This window comes from Salminus brasiliensis, chromosome 10, assembly GCF_030463535.1.
Source record: "Salminus brasiliensis chromosome 10, fSalBra1.hap2, whole genome shotgun sequence".
In the NCBI taxonomy this organism is placed as follows: Eukaryota; Metazoa; Chordata; class Actinopteri; order Characiformes; family Bryconidae; genus Salminus; species Salminus brasiliensis.
Window position 1 is genome coordinate 14,312,558 of NC_132887.1, and position 18,267 is coordinate 14,330,824.

At 42.9% G+C, this 18,267-nt stretch overlaps 1 protein-coding gene across 2 annotated transcripts in view; it reads left to right on the forward strand.

Annotated features, from left to right (window-relative positions):
• Positions 1 to 18,267, forward strand: part of kiaa0586 (KIAA0586 ortholog) — a 121,694-nt gene that overhangs the window by 30,549 nt on the left and 72,878 nt on the right. For both annotated transcript variants that reach the window (XM_072689365.1, XM_072689366.1), the window contains exons 10-12: positions 11,773 to 12,001; positions 15,547 to 15,660; positions 16,775 to 16,995. In XM_072689365.1, coding sequence (XP_072545466.1) covers positions 11,773 to 12,001; positions 15,547 to 15,660; positions 16,775 to 16,995 — 564 coding nt within the window. The remainder of the gene's footprint in view (positions 1 to 11,772; positions 12,002 to 15,546; positions 15,661 to 16,774; positions 16,996 to 18,267) is intronic.

Sequence of the window (18,267 nt, forward strand, 5' to 3'; positions counted from 1 at the left end):
ATGTTTAGATATGGAAGATATGACTTTGTATTTTTTTTATTTATTTATTTTTTTTACATTCAATAAAAATACATTTACATATACATGAGCAATTTATCATATGCAGTAGACCATTACACTGAAAGCATTTACATGGAAATGAACATATGGAAATTGCATTAAATGTTTTAAATATGTCTTTACGATTTACGCTTGATACTAGCCTTGGGCCGATAATTGACACAATCCAATATTCTGATTAAATACTTTTGAATAAGTGTCAGTGTTATGCTAGTATTGTTCTCTATTAACGGCTGTGTTTGTTCCACCATTCTCTCTGTAAAATCCTTCTGTTCTATGTTTAGTTAAAAAATTGAGCGTGTTGGAAACATTATAATGTGGATTTTCAGTCTGGCCAAGAATGCCAAATATTTCAATATGATATTTGATCTCCCTTCAAGGGCAAAATGGCTGAACTTGTCTGGAAGAAGGATGCCAATGTACCAGTTTGGCGCTATTGTAGTTTCCACCAAAACTAATGTGAACAAACACTAGATGTGTCCCAACTTATCTGTGGCCTTATTCACTAACCGTTCTTATGAAGAAATCTTTTCTTAATACCCGCTTACACAAGATTCTGACATTCACTGCTGTTTTCTTTGGTATTTGTTCAGTTTATGAGGACAATGGGATCCATCATTATAGGAGCATAGCTGAGACCAATTCTCTGATTTAAAAACATATGAATCTGATGTAGACTTTTGTTAGGACTTTCCTCAAGAACACATTCTTAGGAAGAATGAGGAGAGTGAGGCCAATTGTTCTTATTATGAATGACTAAGATTAGAGGATAATCTGTCTGTAATTGTGTATTAAATGTATAACCAACGAGTATAATGTAAGCTATAGGCTCTGTAATGCTCACATGCGGTGCTTTTGTGTCAGTACTTTTATTCTCATTGTTGCTGTCATGCATAAATCTTGTATATTAATTTTTTACCATTTTTCACTTTTTTCTGTTTCCTGCAATTGTTGTATCAAAAGTTCAAATTGAGTGTACCAGCAAAAGTGGTCCAAAATGAATTACATTGATTTCCATTGAAAGTTTTTTCCTTCTCCTGTGAAGTTTTTAGAGATACAAGGTTTTTGCATGACAGCAATGTTATATACTCTGATACTGTAAAGTATATTGTCGCTTTCAGAACCAAATCTCATACAGTCTCAAACAGGAGAGGCAAAACAAATCACGTTTCCGGTAAATGTACCAGGTTTTGTTCGCTTTGGACCATTCTTAGTGGTCCCTTTATTTTGGAACTGGTGTAAAGGGCAAATGGAGATTTCGCATTATGTAAAAATGTCAAAACAGCTGCAGCATGCTTTAACATTATACTGTAAAATATTCAGTATCCTTATCAGAGCGGTTCCTCCTTAGCTAGGAAAAAAGCCCATTGCCATTTGGTTCCTCATAGAAAGGCAGAGGACTCGAAGGTGAAGTGGAGATGGAGAGAGAAACGAGGAGCGACAGGCAGATGGAGGGAGCGGATCAGAAGGGACGGCAGACTGACTGCTTCCCCAAGGCAAACGTTTAGTGCCACAGAATGAATCATCTTGGCCAAATTAGCTGGCATTGGATGGGCTTCTCCTCAGTGGAGGGGGTGACTTATAGATACGACCTGTCTGCCATTTAGAAAGCAGGTCCCCCGCACAAAAGAAGAACAGAAGGGAACCTGTCGTCTTCTTTCGCCTCTCTTTTCTTCTCTTGTCCTACTTCTTTTTCTTTCTTGCCAGTGAACCTCTGCTCTGCCCTTCATTTCCAAACAGCCTGTTAAATAAATGCTGTTTTTAGACCAGCTCTCTCTCTCTCTCTGTCTTTCAGAGGCAGACTAGACATTCTCTTTTTATTTTTTTCTATGTTTCTTCTCCCAGTTGAAACTGTTTTCAACAGCCATTCAATCAGCCGGTCTTGCACTTGGTCAAACTACTTGGCTTCCCCATGCTTAAACCTGAAAGCTGTTGGGAAAGCAGAGGTGAAGTACAAGTGCAGCTGAGTGAAAGTGAACTGTACCGTCTCTGGAAGGATTTTCCTGTTGTGTACCCATTTAGTGCCTAAAGGAATACTTCAATGTTTTTCAACCTCTAGTCTGTCTTCCACATCAGTAGGATGCAGTCCATTACCACAGTCAGTAATTTTGACACTTTGTCTTGGACTTAGGAAAGGAGCAGAAGGTGCCTTTTGCTCCAAAAACACCCTTCCAATGGAAGGCTATGGCTGAATACACCTTGCCTTCACGTTGCCTCTCAGGATGCCTCAGGTGTAGCTCCAGCGCAGGGATGCATTTGATGAATAAGTGTGGCATCGGGCAGCAAGTAGGACAGACAGCCTCTACAGAAAAAGTTGCGTGCGTGCGCACACACACACACACACACACACACACACACACATCAGCATTCGCAACATGTCCACATGCCCCCAGTTGTTATTGGAGAAGAACCTTTACATTAATCAAAAAAAAAAAATGCATGAGCTCCGTATTAAGGGGGATAAATATTAATGAGGGAGAGCAGCGCAGGACGGGACGGACGGACGGATGTGTTTTAATATGAAGCGTATGTGGCAGCGCTGGGTAGGGAGGATGCAGGCTCGGCGCTGGGGCACAGGCTGCTGAGGAGAATACTAATGCTGCTGCTGCTGCTGCTGCTTAGCTTTGTTCCACTCCAGCCCCTTGCACCTTACTCATCCACGTGTAGCCACGCTCGCTGGAGAAAACAGGGAAAAGGAGGACCCTCGTTTTTCACGTTTTGTAGCTGAGTAGCTGATAGAGAAAACATGGACACAGTGACACTTTGGATACCTTCCAAAACAGCTTAGAATATGGTAGTGTTACATTAACTCACATTAAAGTAAAAAAAAGTGACGTTACTGTCTCAGATATGAGGTTATTATACGACAGGGGCAATGTGTGTGTGCTGAAGGAGCATTGTGGGGGTGCCTGCAAGTTGTGTGATGTCTTGGCAGAGCAGAGGGTGTGTTGATCTCTGCTGATAATGTATTGTATTGTGTTGTATTGTGCTGTGTGGGGATTGTGCTTTTGTCTCTCCTGTTATGTTCAGGCATATGAGGGTGTTCTTTTATTTCCATGTAAATGTGTGTGCACTTGCTGTTGTATACAAATTGAATGCAATGAAGAACAGCATTTACACCTCCTGTCAGATATTTGGGAACGTGTAGGATTGTTGAAGTGTTTTTAATACAACATTAAGATTATGTCGCTTTCATGCAAAAACGTATCTCCATTTTTGTCTTTTTTTTTTTTTTAACTCTTTGACGTAATGTAAACCAGGTCGTTGTTTTTTTTACATTGTGTCAAAAAGATATAATGAATTGACCAATAGAAATGCCCCACAAACCTTAACAATATTATAATTATATTATAATATATTATAATATAAGGTTTGCAATAATTTGGTAAATACTAAACAGAAGTCTTGGAGGAAAATGTGTGTACATATTTGGGACAGTTTCTGCCCTGATTTTGATGTCAGCACTTAAACCTTTTTGGTGTTATATCACTTTTGGGTCAAAAAACTATAAACACCTTGAAAAAGAAGGCTGTCATAATCATAATTTAGGCAAAATCTGTTCTTCCTTTGCATTTGGAGCATGGAACGTGAATCTGCGTGTGACGGAAATGTAGGACCTCATCTCTTCTTTCTCCTTACACTCTCTTGGCTTGGAGCCTGTCGTCGTATGCTCCAGCCTGGTGCTCCTCTGGGACGTAGAACCCGCTGCGTTGGGACCCAGACTAAATGTCAGCACTGCCCACACACACTGCCCACTGCACCACTGAGCAGCCCACTCAATGACCTTGACTCCGCTGAAATGTCACTGTGACCACCTCACTTTGAAGCTAGAATGGGGGCCAGGGACAATTTTTCCACATGAAGGAAGAAAATCTTGCATTGAAATGCTTCAGTTTGGTTTGCACATACATACGGTACCAGTCATTTTATATAATATATCATCATTCAATACATCATCATTCAGTCTATGAGCTATGATATATTTTAGATTTTTCAAAGTAGGCCCCCCATTTGTCTTGACGTGTCTTAAAACATACTTAAAAGGAGCCATGGAGATGGTATTTGTAATAGAAACAAAAAGAAAGCAGGCATTTACAATCAAGCCTTTATCTTTAAAAATCATACAGTACATTCAATCAAGTGAGTCCACTTTTTGTACCGTACCCTTTCCTGCTCTACCAGAAGGATTTATTTTCTTCTCCATTTGTTCAGTGTGCCATTCCATTACAGCCTACCCATCAACCAGGTATCTTTCCTCTCACAACAAGGTAGCATGGAGAAACACTAGGTAGTAAATTCAACCGAGGCGGGGGGCGGGGCTGGGAATTGTCTAGTCGGTATCATGGTGTGAGCGAAGTCTTAAGGGATTGTGAGAGGAGTGTTTGGGCAATGAGGCTCATAACTTTAGGTATTGCAGTCAGCAGTGCTCTCCTCTCCTCCAGGCCCAACACCTGTCCTGTCCTGCAAAATTGCTTTTAAATTACATTTGTAGGATTCTCCCCCAGATTCCCCTCTCTATCATTGAGAGAGAGAGAAGGAACGAATATCCATTCGGGATATCCAATTTCAGCCTGCCCTGAGCTACCGGCCTCCTTTTCAGCCTGTACACTGCTGTAAGCAGTCTGCTGTTTCCCTTTCCCCCCCTCTCCCCCTCTTCCTCGGCACTGGCTTCTCTTTAAACCAGCTGGAAGTTCTGGATAGTGATATATAGTTTATCATACTGCATCATTTAACGCTTCTTCCCATTGTGATCTCATGTCACATTTGGTATTTGCCACATCATTTTGAGGCATGACCAAGGGGAGCCAGCATAATAATCATGCCATGTAATATTCATCAGTGCTGAAATGATGAGGAGTTGGGAAAAGCAAGGCAGGGCCTCTTTCAAAAATAGAGATGAATGAGTGCGAGGGTATCTTTATTCACTCGTGATGAGCTGTTTCTAGCATGGCTCCAGGCATCAGGTGGTCAGCTCCAGCAGTGGGTGCCCAGGCCACATCTGTCACGGTTGGGCTATTCCAGAGCTCCCTACGTTTGTGTGTGTGTGTGTGTGTGTGTGTGTGTGTGTGTGTGTGTGTATATTTGTGTTCGAGATGGCATTTAGATGAGAGAGAGTAAGAGGGTCACCCAACAGCTGTGCGCTCGCTGGCTGGCTTGATGGATGACGACTCTTCATGGCTAATGTAACCACAAACAACAAGCATGCATCTGGTCCACAGTGACAGAGGCATCCTGCTTCATTCCCAAAGCACTGTAGAGGATTTAGATGGTGTAATGACTCTCGAAATTCCTAATTCAATGAAAATGTTCCTCATATTAGTTTGTCCATTTTCAGTTCGCTAGAGCATTTAACAGCTTGCATTCTAGCCGCAAGCCAAAATGATTGTCACTACACAAAGTTACAGTAGGATTCAGTACAATACACTGTATAACAAATCAATATTATACTGTATGTTAAAGCGTCAGGCTGTACGTTTAGGGGATGATGTGTAATTGCACTGAGCATGGGGAAGAGTCCTTCTAAACCGTGCGTTGTGGTCTCCAGAGCAGATGTCTGATCTGATCATTGCAAGCTTAGCGAGAGCTCTGTCCAAAAATTTTGTCAAAAATACTATTAACTACAATAGTAACTTTTCTGTTGAAGGTAAAAACATTGTAAACTTTTAGCTTATTGTTTTGTTAATTTATGATTAAATACTGTCACAAATTAGAGAGCAGTTATGTCCAACAAACGCAGAAAAGTCTGAAGGCTTCCCCTGAGGTGCAGGGACATGGAAATAAACAGTCGCGTTCACTGAGCAACAGATAAAACACTGGATATAAGAGTACAGCTGGTTAACAAGAGTTCTGTAGCTACCTAAAACATCCACTCATCCACAGTCAGGTGTCTGTTTAGGTGGTGGGATTGGTTGTGTTTACAAAATGACAGCAAGGATAGCACTTGAAATATGCTGAGAATAGTGACTTGCTCTGTTTATTTGTTTATTTATTTATTTATTTATTTATTATTTTAAGTTAACAGAGGCAAAAAACAGAACTAGCAAACTAACCGGCTAAGTTGCTATACAGGTAATGCAACTGTACTGCAATACACTGTAACGCAGATTCACACAAAATCCCAATGATAGCTGGCTGGCTGCTCGTTTTAGTAGCTAGTCATAAAAAAAGTAATAGTTCTCACTTCCTTACAAAAACCGAACGTTTTTAACAAGTAGTCGTGTTCTCTTCAGTTCTAATTCTGCGTTTCTTTGCTTTGACAACAGGTGAATGAGCAGATGAAGACATTACTGATATTAGTGTATGTCGTTCTGTTTTTATCAGCACCATTAGCAGCGCTGCGGTGGCTCAGGTAAACAGCAATCGATGCTGGATCCTCTTTTAGAGGTGACAACCTGCCAGACCACTGTTTTAATAACGAATATATGAGATGTTGCAGAGATGATGTTGCAGGGACGCTCCTGCACAATGGTACTCTTTTATTAGGATATTTTGTCCCCTCTCTTACTCACTTTTTTATTTTATTTTAAGGACTGCAGCAGTCTAGCAGTATGTACAGTGTTGTCACATCGCTACTGATTTACTACAATGACAACTAGGTCACAAGATGACTATCAAGCAAACATTACCTCAATTCCCTGGTCTTCACATGTCATGTGCATATACAGATGGGCCATAGCGCAGTACTGGTGTAACTGTACACATCTTATCATTTTTTCTTCTTTAACACACTAATTAAGCTCATGAAGGATGTGTTAATTAGCTGATGAGTTGGGTCAGCTATATTGAGACTAGGCAGAATAGGAAAATGTTCAGTGTTTGGGTACACTGCTGCACTGGACATTCTCACGTTTTCCACTTCTGCTATACACCCACCTACTCCTACTCTCATAACCTGCCCCACTGTCTCTTGTCTTGCCATCATCACCACGTTTTACTACCATACCTGAAACTCCAGCACTCACACGAGAGGCTCGGTGAAACTGCCAGTGTCATGGGTTTTTAAAAAAAGGCACCAGTTTTATGTCTCTCTCCCTGAATAATGATCAGGCCTTAGTGAAACAGTATGCCGTCCTTTTTCCAATTTAAGTGAGCAGACAGAAGCCCTGCTGTTTTTTTGTTACTGCTGTCTCCCTCTCTCTGTGTGGGGCACCGTGCACATCAATGAGTACCTGCACTGACATTTACTCGCCACCTTATGAATGGAATCTGAACTGGCAGCATCTCTGCACACACAGCTTTTGAAGCTCGCTCGGTCTTCTCTCTCTCTCTCTCTCTGCTATGGTAACCGAAGCCTTTTTAGCGCTTCAGTGCGGGATACCCTGTCCTTCTTCCTTTTCCAGCATTCCTCTCTCTTTTCACTTCCTTTCAGAGAGTCAGCCTCCTTTACTCTCTGCCCCACATACCCAGTGACAGACAAAAGGAGGAGGGGAGGACTGCTAAATAGGAAAAGGGAATTTTTCTTTTTTTTTTTATTTTGTCTTTCTTTCCTTTTTTTCTGTGCCCTATTTTTGACTTCAGCTTTGGGATAGCAGTTCCTTCTGTGGTAGGAGGGGCTGCGAAGTCTCAGGGAATTCAGCCTGCCATGTCCTTGCGTGTCCTCTCGAGGTTATGTGTATGTGTGCACTCTGGAGTTGAGCGTTAGGTGGGATCGAGATGCTTATCTTGAGGGATGACTGCAAATGTGTGGCACGCTGATAACGCTCTGCGTTCTGCTGAGAAGGGACAGAAAATCAATAGCGAAATGTGAAATGAGGACATTCCTGCTCATAACTATTAAGTATAATCAGACAGGTCTTTGCTATTGATTGCGTGTTCACAAGCAACTCAACCGGGGCTGCTTTTAAAAGTCCACCATCTCTTAGGTATGCTATAAAAAGGACACCTGTCCTGCTTTTTAATGACCCTGAACACTGTCTCGCCAGCACGCGCCCAGGAGCTCGTTAATGGCAGCCCATCCGAGAGAGAGGGAGAGTCGAGCTCCGAAATACCAGCGATTTCCCCATCTTTCTCCGTGGCGAAGGGGGAATTAGCATAGCGTGACCTCTGCGGGGGCATTCCGCTAGCCCTGCCTGCCTGTATCTACACCCTAATCAATTTGAGTGAGATCAAAAAGCCTGGCATCTCCTTCGTCGCTCTCCCTCTTCAAATGGATTAGCTCCTTTTTGTGGCATCTTAAAGCTGATTGAAGGCAGCGTGCTGTGTGGAATACATTAGGGCGCCCACTGCGCCACACACCACCTCTCGGGGCTTCATGTTTATTTATCAGCCAGGCCCCCTAAAAGCAGAAAAAGCAGCCGTTTCCTCTTGGCGCTTCCTGTCAGCAGAGGAAACCTGAGGACAGAATGGCTTCTCTGATGAGTCGATTGTCAAACGCGTGAGCCTGTAGTGCTGCCTGTCTGCCCTAGCAGTGGATCAAACGCAACACGGGCTCGGGTTAATGCAGGCTTTTCAACATCACACACTTAACCTTGAGAGGATTCCAACGTTTTGTCGAATTCATATCCAACGCATTAAGAAGACTGGATGTGATGATATCAGTCTGTGTTGGCTGTCACAGGGCTGGGAAAGCACATGCACGTCTCCCTCAGAGGTGACGCATAGCGACTTTAACGGGTAGCTCACGTCACGCTATTCTGTCATTATACTGTGTTCATCCCACCGCCATGTTTAACCACTTGAGACGAGCAGACGAGCAGATGTAATGCACAAATGATCAAGCAGTATTCTCTGCATTCTTGTCTTGTCTAAGGTTTGCGAGAATTCATCCAGCGGAAATTCGATCCACTCCTGAAGGGCTTTGATAGTGTTCCGCTTGTACCTGTATCACAAAGGACAGGATTATTCTCTGTGCTCTCCACAACGTCCTCTGTCCACCTTCAGCGTTTCTGCTTGATTTGAACTGAGATTGTTCTGACTGCCCTTTGAGCTCAAAATGAATGTGTGGCTCTGTATGGAGGAGAGTGGGATGAATAGACATAGGCCTGTGTGTGGGATGGTGAGGATGAATGGTGAGTGTGTGTGTACAGAGGTTAGTTAAAGACCCAACACAGCTGCTTTTTAATTTATGTTGGAGAGTATGGTTTTAGCAAACCACTTAATGCATTTCAGTAAATGTCTGAATTGACATTTTAAGACATTTATTTAAGACTAATATTTTGTGACTTTGATGTATTGATAACTTGTCAATGAACTTTAAATAAATAGTAGTTTGGGAGTTTGAATTTATTGGCTATTCGTACTGTTTGTCAAACGTTGTAGAACATTGATAGCAACACCTATCAGCCTGAAGCAGCACATCTTTGCCTGTAGCAGTCCGCTGTGTGTATGAAGACCGCGGTTATTGATGCATTGGTCATTGTGTGACTGGCTAAAATATCGTGACATTTATACTTATGCAGACAAACACAATGGGTGATTAGAAAGTCAGCAAATTATGTTGTGGAGATGGTGACCGAGGAAAAAGCACCAAGAATTCTGAGGGGAAAAGTTCATGACAAGTTCACAAAGAAAGTCATTTTAGGTAAAGGTGAACTAGATAAACTGAGCCATGATGTATTTTCTCTCTCGCCACTAATTGTAGCTATTTAGTTTATGTATTATGTCTTGGATGACACCAGTGTAATTTCAGAAAAGTGTTTAGGAGCAGTGTAACAACATTTTAGACTGAATTTAAGGCACTTGGTAAAGCACAGCACAGCTACTTGGTTAGGGTTTTGACTAAGAAGGACAATAACTGTTCTAGGGCCTTAAATGTACAGTTTTCCCAAGGCAGGTTTAGCTTGCTTATGGGGTAAGTGTGACTAACTGTTGAATTTTTACAAACAGTCGAAACAAAGTGTACAGGTTTGGCATCTTCCTTTCTCACACAGATTAGTGCATATTAATCTTGCTCAAATACTTATACAATTATGTGACAAACATCACTTTTTTACTTCAGTGTGAAACTGAAGTGCTAAAACTCAGGCATCAAACATGTCATATTTAACGACATTGGGATAAATGTGATGTTTTTTAAGCGTTTCTTTGGCATGTCTTCGCTGATCGAGTACATGTGAGGTAAAGCGAAAAATGTGTAAATGTGTTTCTTCATAGAGCTATTAAGTGGGATCATTATGTGGAGCAGCAGACTGGGCGAGTGGCACGGCAATGCACCCTTTCGTAGCTGCAGGAAGGTGCTGTCTCAGTCTCTCAGCTATGACCTTTAGCCCTAGGAGAAAAGCCTCCTTGCTCTCTGTTTTTCTCTTTTCCTTCCCTTTCTTCATTATTTCATTCTATTTCTCTCCCTCTGTGCCCCTTTCCTGCCCTTCTTCCTGTCCTAATCCCTCTTTGTTTTTCTTCCCTATGACCAGAGTTTTTACCCCATTCCTCACTTACTCTCAAATCCATATTTGCCCCACTTCCATCTCAAATAATCTTTGGGTCTAGACACCCTGGCAAATGGTGACGTATTTTCTCTGCCAGCTCCATTTAAGTGGTGTTCCCTCTCTCTAAATAAGCTGCTAAGAGCACTTTATTTTTCTCATATGTTCATTCTCACATGACCGACTTCCTGTGTTTACATTGCTGAGGGAGCACGTAGGCTTGGTAGGCCGTCAGGCTGTGGAGGTAAAGAGTGATCCAAATGTGTTGGACAAGCAGCCTGCGAGGATCAACAAAGGGACATCAACCAATATTACATTTAATGGATTTTGGCGTCACAGCATTGAGTGTCCTGAGTGTAACAGATAGCTGTTTCATAGTGTCTGTGGTATAGCAATAGCTGCTCTACCCCAGTGAGTGACAGATTTGGAAATCATTTCTAAATGGCCTCTTTTTTCTGTCTTCATGTCAGAGGCGAAATCACCGTCTGCCTAGAAAGTGTCTTTGTATCGTTTCAAATCGGTTAGCATGATGTCTGCGCACGGAAAGCGTCTCCGTGTGATTAATTGCCTGGGTGGTAGACAAGCGCAGCAGTGTTGGAGACATGGAGTTCACAGTAATGTTAGATGAATTGGCAACCCTACACTATGAAAACAGTGTAGACTGAAGGCCCCTGGCTAAAACCTGGTGAACCCCTTGCTCGGGGCCTCCGGGCCCCCTCATTACAGCGCACCCTCATGCCAGGATAAATACATATTTCAGGTTCAATATTAGCTGAATTCAGTTTTACGCCTAATACTGCTCATGCGAAATGTAATGTAAACACTGAGCAATTCAGACAGACAAAGGAGAGTGCACACAGAGGGCAGCTCCACCGCTTGTCCCCCAGCACTGTTCGAGGGCGTAGACTGAACATCCTCACTGCTGGACGGCCCCACTGTCCTTTAGCTGACCTTCATATTCATAACGGCAACTCCCCCACCCTCACTCCCGTCCACTGTGGACACTGCGATTGATTTTTTGCTGCTTGAGTGCTTTCTAAGGTGCAATTGATTCGATATGAAGACTCCCCAGTTCCCATCCACCCCCAGCTTTAGCTATGGTAATGAATAGCTTCACCATTCCACATGGCTCTTCAGACCTCATAATTCAGATTTTGAGACACACAGAAAATGTAAAAAACAAAAAGGCAAGAAAGGAGCTTCTGCTTATCTTTTGATTGCGTAAACGTGTTTTATCTCTCTGCTCATGGTCTGAATATACCACCAAGCCCAGCAGTATTGCATAAGGTCTGTTTTACAAATGTACTGCAGGCAGACATTACTCAACTTAATCTTTCTTTTTCTTCCCCAGAGAAAGCCAACCAGAAGCATTCATCTTTTCCACTGGAAGGCGTGGGCCAGAGGAGTCAGCTGATGCTTTGACCAAGCCCCCTAGCAAGCAGGACATCCAGGCAGGCCTGAAGGATGTGACCCCTTTGACTGATGCAGCTTCAGAAAGTTCCAGTTCAGCTGTACAGCAGGCTAATGCCATGCTGCAGGATCTGAGCAGAATCAAAGATGAGATGAGAAGCTTGCTTCGGGTAAGGGAAGCTAGCGCACTCAAAGAAAAGCTTTCTGCAAAACAACATCAGATCATATTATCTCCTATTCTACTTACAAAATCGAGTAAGAAATTATTAATATAAAATTGCACCACATTTCTACATTATAACTGGTGCTAACTGCCTATTCTAATTCACTAAGTAACCATGACTACTACTGTTCTTTTGTTTGTGTGTTCTCTCACACTGTTTGTGTGAGAATTACATTTATAGGTCAGTCAGTACATTCAATTCCAGTCTCTGGTTAGTACCACACTACACTTAAAGCCAAAAGAGTTCTATGTAATACAAAACAAGGTTCTTTGACTTGTAACTAGTTATATATTTTTGGTGCTATAAATCATATATCATCTACAGGATCATCTACAGGATCAGTTTCATCTGTATGAAGAAACCATTCAATCCAGTGGTTATTTGTGTTGCTGTGTTTCTTGGTTGCGCATTCTCGAAACTTCACATATCGACGTTCTATGCTTGTGGACACAACACAACCTTCCCCGTGGCAGACTGGGGTTCAGTTCTCCAGCTGGGCAAGCACACCATGCTGCACTAATAACAGTCCCTGGGCAAGACACGTAACGCTACATTCACTGTGTCTGTGTTCTATGACTCAATTGTACGTGTTAGCCGAATGCAATAAAAATGTCAAATTTAGAACAATCTACTAAAAATTGTTTTCCGCCAATTACAAGAACCCTTTACCCAGACAGACAACCATTTAAGCATCCAAATGGTTCTTTGAGTCGTCAGGAAGAACCACTGACTTTACTAAAGAACGCTTGAAGAAGTGTGGAAGGGTGAAACGCCATCCTTCCCATTAGCACATTCAATGCTATGTTGATTCCTCTCCCCACATTGATCAGCAGGCTGCTTGTCTCCTAAAGCAGGCCAGTGTCATTTTCAGTATTGTGTTTGAGGAAGTGCTAATCTAATTGGAGCAGGGCACTGATGAAATCACACTGAGACTCCAACCCCACGTCTTGCATCTCAGTGACCAGACAGCAATTTTCCAATTGTTTCTTTTCTCTCCCTCCCTCGCTAATAAATTACAGCACTTTTTTTTTTCTTTTTACCAAATGTGCCGCTGCCTGTTTCCATCTATTACGGCACCCCCATCACCACCCCCCAGCCCTCTCCCTCACTGCGGCATTGAGTTTCCAGGCACGCCTCGGCTGCGGCTGAAAAATTCCATCAGCCAAGAATAATGTAACACAAAGCAAATGACACATTAGCATATAATTGAGGATGCAGGATTTGAATGCTCTTTGGCCGCTGACAGAGAGGCCCATGAGTGTGTGTGTCTGTCTGTCTGTGTCGCTCTTGGAGCTAAGAGAGCCTCGTCACTCTCCGCTCTCGGCACCTGGCCTGTTTTAATGGAATGTCACTCACACGTATTTGCTGCACAGCAAGGAGTCTGCTGCAGCCCATGACAGCTGTGTGTCCCTCATTGACCGGACCATTTTGGATGCCTCGTGACACTGTAAAAAGAAAGAAATTTTGAAGCCGATTGAAGGATCGATAGGCTGCAGACTGGAATCCGACAATTCTATTCAATTCTATTTTATATGTATGTCAGGATTATTGAGTAATATTACATTTATTTGCAAAGTGGTGGATGTGCACTAAAAAGAGTAACATTCCTAAAAATATTAGGAATATAATAAATACCAACATTATCCTTGTGCTTCTCTATAGTTTGTATTCAGAGATCGCCTGATGCTCCTTTCATCTGGCTTGATGAATGAGAGCTGGTCTGTGATGCAGAGTGTCCTAATTGCTGTATATGGTTTCTCAGTATTTTACAGTATTGGGTATGATTATTTGTGGTACACTTGGTTTACAAATAATGTAAAATATATTATATGCATTTAGTACAAAGACATGTTGGACTACCGCCATATTGCGGGAACCTCCTGTCTTTAAGATTTAAAAAAGCTTGTAGTAAGAGTTTTAGCAAATTCATATTACTGAAGCAAACCTCAATTTAGAAATCTTAACAGGCACACGTTCACCTCTGTCACCTCATTACATGTCACCATTCCTGCAATATTACATTTGGCACGTTTTCATCAAAATGAGCATACACAGGTTAGAGGGAATGAAGAGAACGTGTTTGCAGTATCTGATACTTACATACATAAAAACACATCACGTTAAAGAAGTGAAACACAGCCATTGCAGTTTTTGTGTGAATACACAGGGCATATTAAGCTAGTAAACCGCTAGCCATCACAGTTGCCTGTCTGTGACGATAACGTCCTGTTGTTCAGTAAATGGATGCTTCTTTATTTTCTTAATTAATCACAAATATCTCTTGTGTTTGGGTGGTACGCCGGATTACTGGCAACGGGGTGTAGCATAAGCTGTGCAAGTAGCGCAGATGGTTCTATGCTTATGTGACTTGCAGTATTTCAGTTTGCTTCCAGGCTCAACGCGTCCACTGGAACCATGTAGGGATATCAGGTGGTTTTTAGATAGAAGTACTTGACAGATGTGTTTATATCTGTTGCTAAGCACATTTAGCAGGCCGATTCCTACATGTTTGCATGCTCTCTTTTATTGGGAATGACTCGAGCAGTTTGCTCAAGTCACCACGACGGCAGGCCTGTTTTCAGAGCGTGACATCGCCAGTCAATAAGTTCCCACAGTGCCCCCACCCTGTGGCTCTTGTAAAAGCACATAGGTGAATGTAGTTTTCTTGGGGCATGTGCCTGATAGAAACAGGACAGAAATTTGACACATCATACATGTTATTTGGAGGTGCTTGCAGGAGCACATGCTTGCTCCAAGAGTCAACTGCATCTTTTTGAGTGGCCTCTAATGCTACATCATGGACATCTGAATGCGAATGAAGAACACTAACTGTTCTGTCACTTGCGTTATAAGGGTAGAAGGGGGATCATGCAGTTACGGGCTTCTGGCCATGGATGGCGATGGCGTCACCCCTGATCAAACTAATGCCCTTATGAAATTAGGGCTAGCGCTTAGACAGTAGTGCCACTCAGTAGCCCCATAGTCCTCTTTCCTTGTCTGGAGATAGGATAAGTTAATCAGCTTGGAAGAAGATTTCGGCAATATCTTTTGTTCTAACTGAAGTTGTCATAGTGATTAAACTGTGGGTTTTTGTAATGCAGCCCCTGTTTTTTGCTCAGTTCTTGTCTTAAGCATTAATCAGCTCATTTTTAACTGCAATTTTTGTCTCTGTCTCTGGGTAGTTAACATCCCTAATCAGATCAGTATTGGCCAGCTGAACGTGGAGCTAAGCATGAATGGACCTGCTGAAGTGCGAGGATAAATGGACCTGTTAAGGGATTTTGATGTAGCCTACTGTTCTCCATCACTGTAGTGTAATGAGCGAGAATTTGATCTGTCATGGAAATGCACACATATAGAAAGCTTGCATACATCCATGATTTCATAATGTTTTTCAGTCAAACCCTGGCTTTCTGTTCGTTTGTAAAAGCAGTGTTTGGCTCTCTCTCAGTCAGCCCTCTGGCTCTGTGTGCTCTCTCTCCCTCTCTCAGACTGCTGATGCGTTTCCTGTGAAGAGTGCCGAGGCGAGCCATAGCAGCAGGAGCAGCCGCCCCGCTCCCCCCCCTCTGCCCTCTCCTCCTCCTCCCGTACCCCCCGTCTCCATGGTAGGTTCCCATAGCAACCCCAGCCTCTGCAGTGCCCACATTACGAGCCTTTTTCCTCCGTGCCGTGTGTGCACACTGTCCACAACAATCTTGCAGACACAATGGCACCTTTTGTATCCTGCAGTTTCAGCTGCTGCTGTTACACAGAGACTTTACAGATAAATCAGCGCTGTTATCTCTCGTTCACACCTGGGCCGAGAGAACGAATGCACAATGCCTCTAAAAATACATATCCACGCTGTGTCACACCTCTCCAAACACAGCAAACAGCCGTTTGCAGCTTTCCCTTTATTGTGCATGTTTTTGTCCCTCAAGGGTCTATAATTGCAACTGTGGCTTGAGAGGCTTTACCTTAATTGTACCATTTGTAGCCTTTCAATGAATTACACACATTCGGAATGATGAGAATTGCCACATTAGACGTTTGAACAAAAGGACCCCATTTAGTCATAGATTGAAGTGAATGTCCAGCAAATTTGCTGATACCGCCTTGCTTCCATGAGGCTAATTCGGAAGCTTTTGAAAACACAGCTGTGGAATTGCAGCGAGGTGCAGCCTTAGAAATTCGGAGGCGAGTACCCGCAGTCACTGAGAGTTTGATAGGAGAGGCTGAGGGTGGAGAGAGAGCCGTGTCAAGGTGAGGAGGGTGTGCTCGTCTCAGTAATGGATTTATGGAGCTCCGACAGATTTATATTCAGGGGAGGATGAGAGTGCGAGACAGCCAAGGTCCCGCAGCTCAGCACACACACATGCTCGCTGAGAAGGAACGTGACAGGTTTGCTATTGGGGGGAAAAATGTAGGGAATAAGACAGCCCTGACATAAGGCTTACATAGGACTTAGATTGCTTTCATTCTAGTGTTTCTAGTTACACTGCAGCTCTTTTTTGCTGACAGCAAGTTGTCCTGACTCAATAAAACAAGGAAAGACTTTCTAAAACACATGCCTCACACCTATTGTTTTCATTTTTCTGCCAAAATACAGCTGTGTTCCTTAGTGGCTTCGTTGCTGGCTCTCATCACTGCTGCGCTCTTTGTCCATTATTTTAGTCAGTCCAGGTCTAAAGTCTGTGGTGTTTTTATTTGTTATCTCTTTTTTTTCCCCTTCTCTCCTAGACACCACAGCAGGGTGATGTGGTCACGTCAGGAGCTGCTAGGGTTCGACCCAGCATACCACAGAAGAGCCAGCCGCCCGCCTCCATGTTTGAGGATGCAGGACATGTCCTGAGGCAGGTCAGACACAGCCGGAAAGTTCTGGAGGAGAACCTGCAGGCCATTTCGAGAGCCAAGGATGGAGAGACGCTACATACACAACTAGAGGCACTGTCTAACAACAGGTATGCTATCTGAAAGCTCTCCTTAGCCATAATATAAAATGATGAGCAGTTGCAACTGTCCATACTGTATCAAAAACAATCTGCCGCGGGATTTATGATGGTATTGAAATAACGTCAAGCCAGACCTGAAGCTTTATTCTCTACATCTCAACACTGCGCTGTCCCTGTTCGTGACGGTAGCTGAGGAACTTTGCAGTTTTGCTGAATTTGTTTTCCGCTTCTAAAACTTCTGGCTGTGCAGACGCGCTCAGCCGTCAAGCCCTGTATGTGATGTTGATTGACAGCTGGCCTCAGAGCACACTCCAGGCAGGAAAGGGCTAAGCCAAACGGAACCATCAGCGTGATTGGCGGCTGTCAGTGGAGCCCTTTATCCAGCTCAGCTCAAGCCCGCATTCTCTCAGTCTACAGGCTTCACCTGTGAAGGTATGGTCTGGCATGTGCCACCTGAGGTCGCCAGACCAGCGTACATATTGAGTGTGTGTGACAGTAATAATCCAGTATCATAAAAAAAGAACATATGAATCAGTGAGTGGAAAAGTAAAATTGTATTACAGATACACCCCTCGGCCTCCTCTGAGGGTCTCTCAGTCTGTTGACTTCACCTGTGAAGGCAGAGCTCGGTATGTACCATCTGGGGTCACCAACCCTGCATACATACCCTGGGTGTGACAATTTGTGCACAGAAAAGAAAACTTTTGTTTTTAAGCCAAACCATACTGTCAGAGATGAAAATCTGTGTTGAAGTGGGGGAGGCTTATGCTGTATGTGCGTCCACATTTAACTTACTGGATTTTTAAAGTCATTTGTGCACTATAGAGGTTGATATTTTATCAAAAAAATTTAATTGAATCTTGACTTAAAAAAAAAAAAAATGACAGAATACTTTATATGTCCAAATATTTGTGGACACCCCTTCTAAAAATACATATAGGTACTTTTGCCCTTTTACACCCGTTGCATACATACAGCTTGTGTAGTCCCTATAGAGAAGTACATTTTGGAGCAGATAAGCTTGAACCTATTAGCACCATGCCTAATGCCAGGCATGCTCTAGATCTGCACACAGAATTGAGTTGTGGAGCAGTGAAACGGTTCTTTGGAATGATGGTGCCATATCCAGTACATGGGGGATGAGATTGGGTGGGGATCATCCAACATCCTGACCTCACTAACAAATCCTCTCAGCAGTGCTCCAAATTCTAGTAGAAAGCCTTCCCTTGACAAAAGCACAGTAAACTTTAATACTTTTGATTTCAAAGGAAACATGAATGA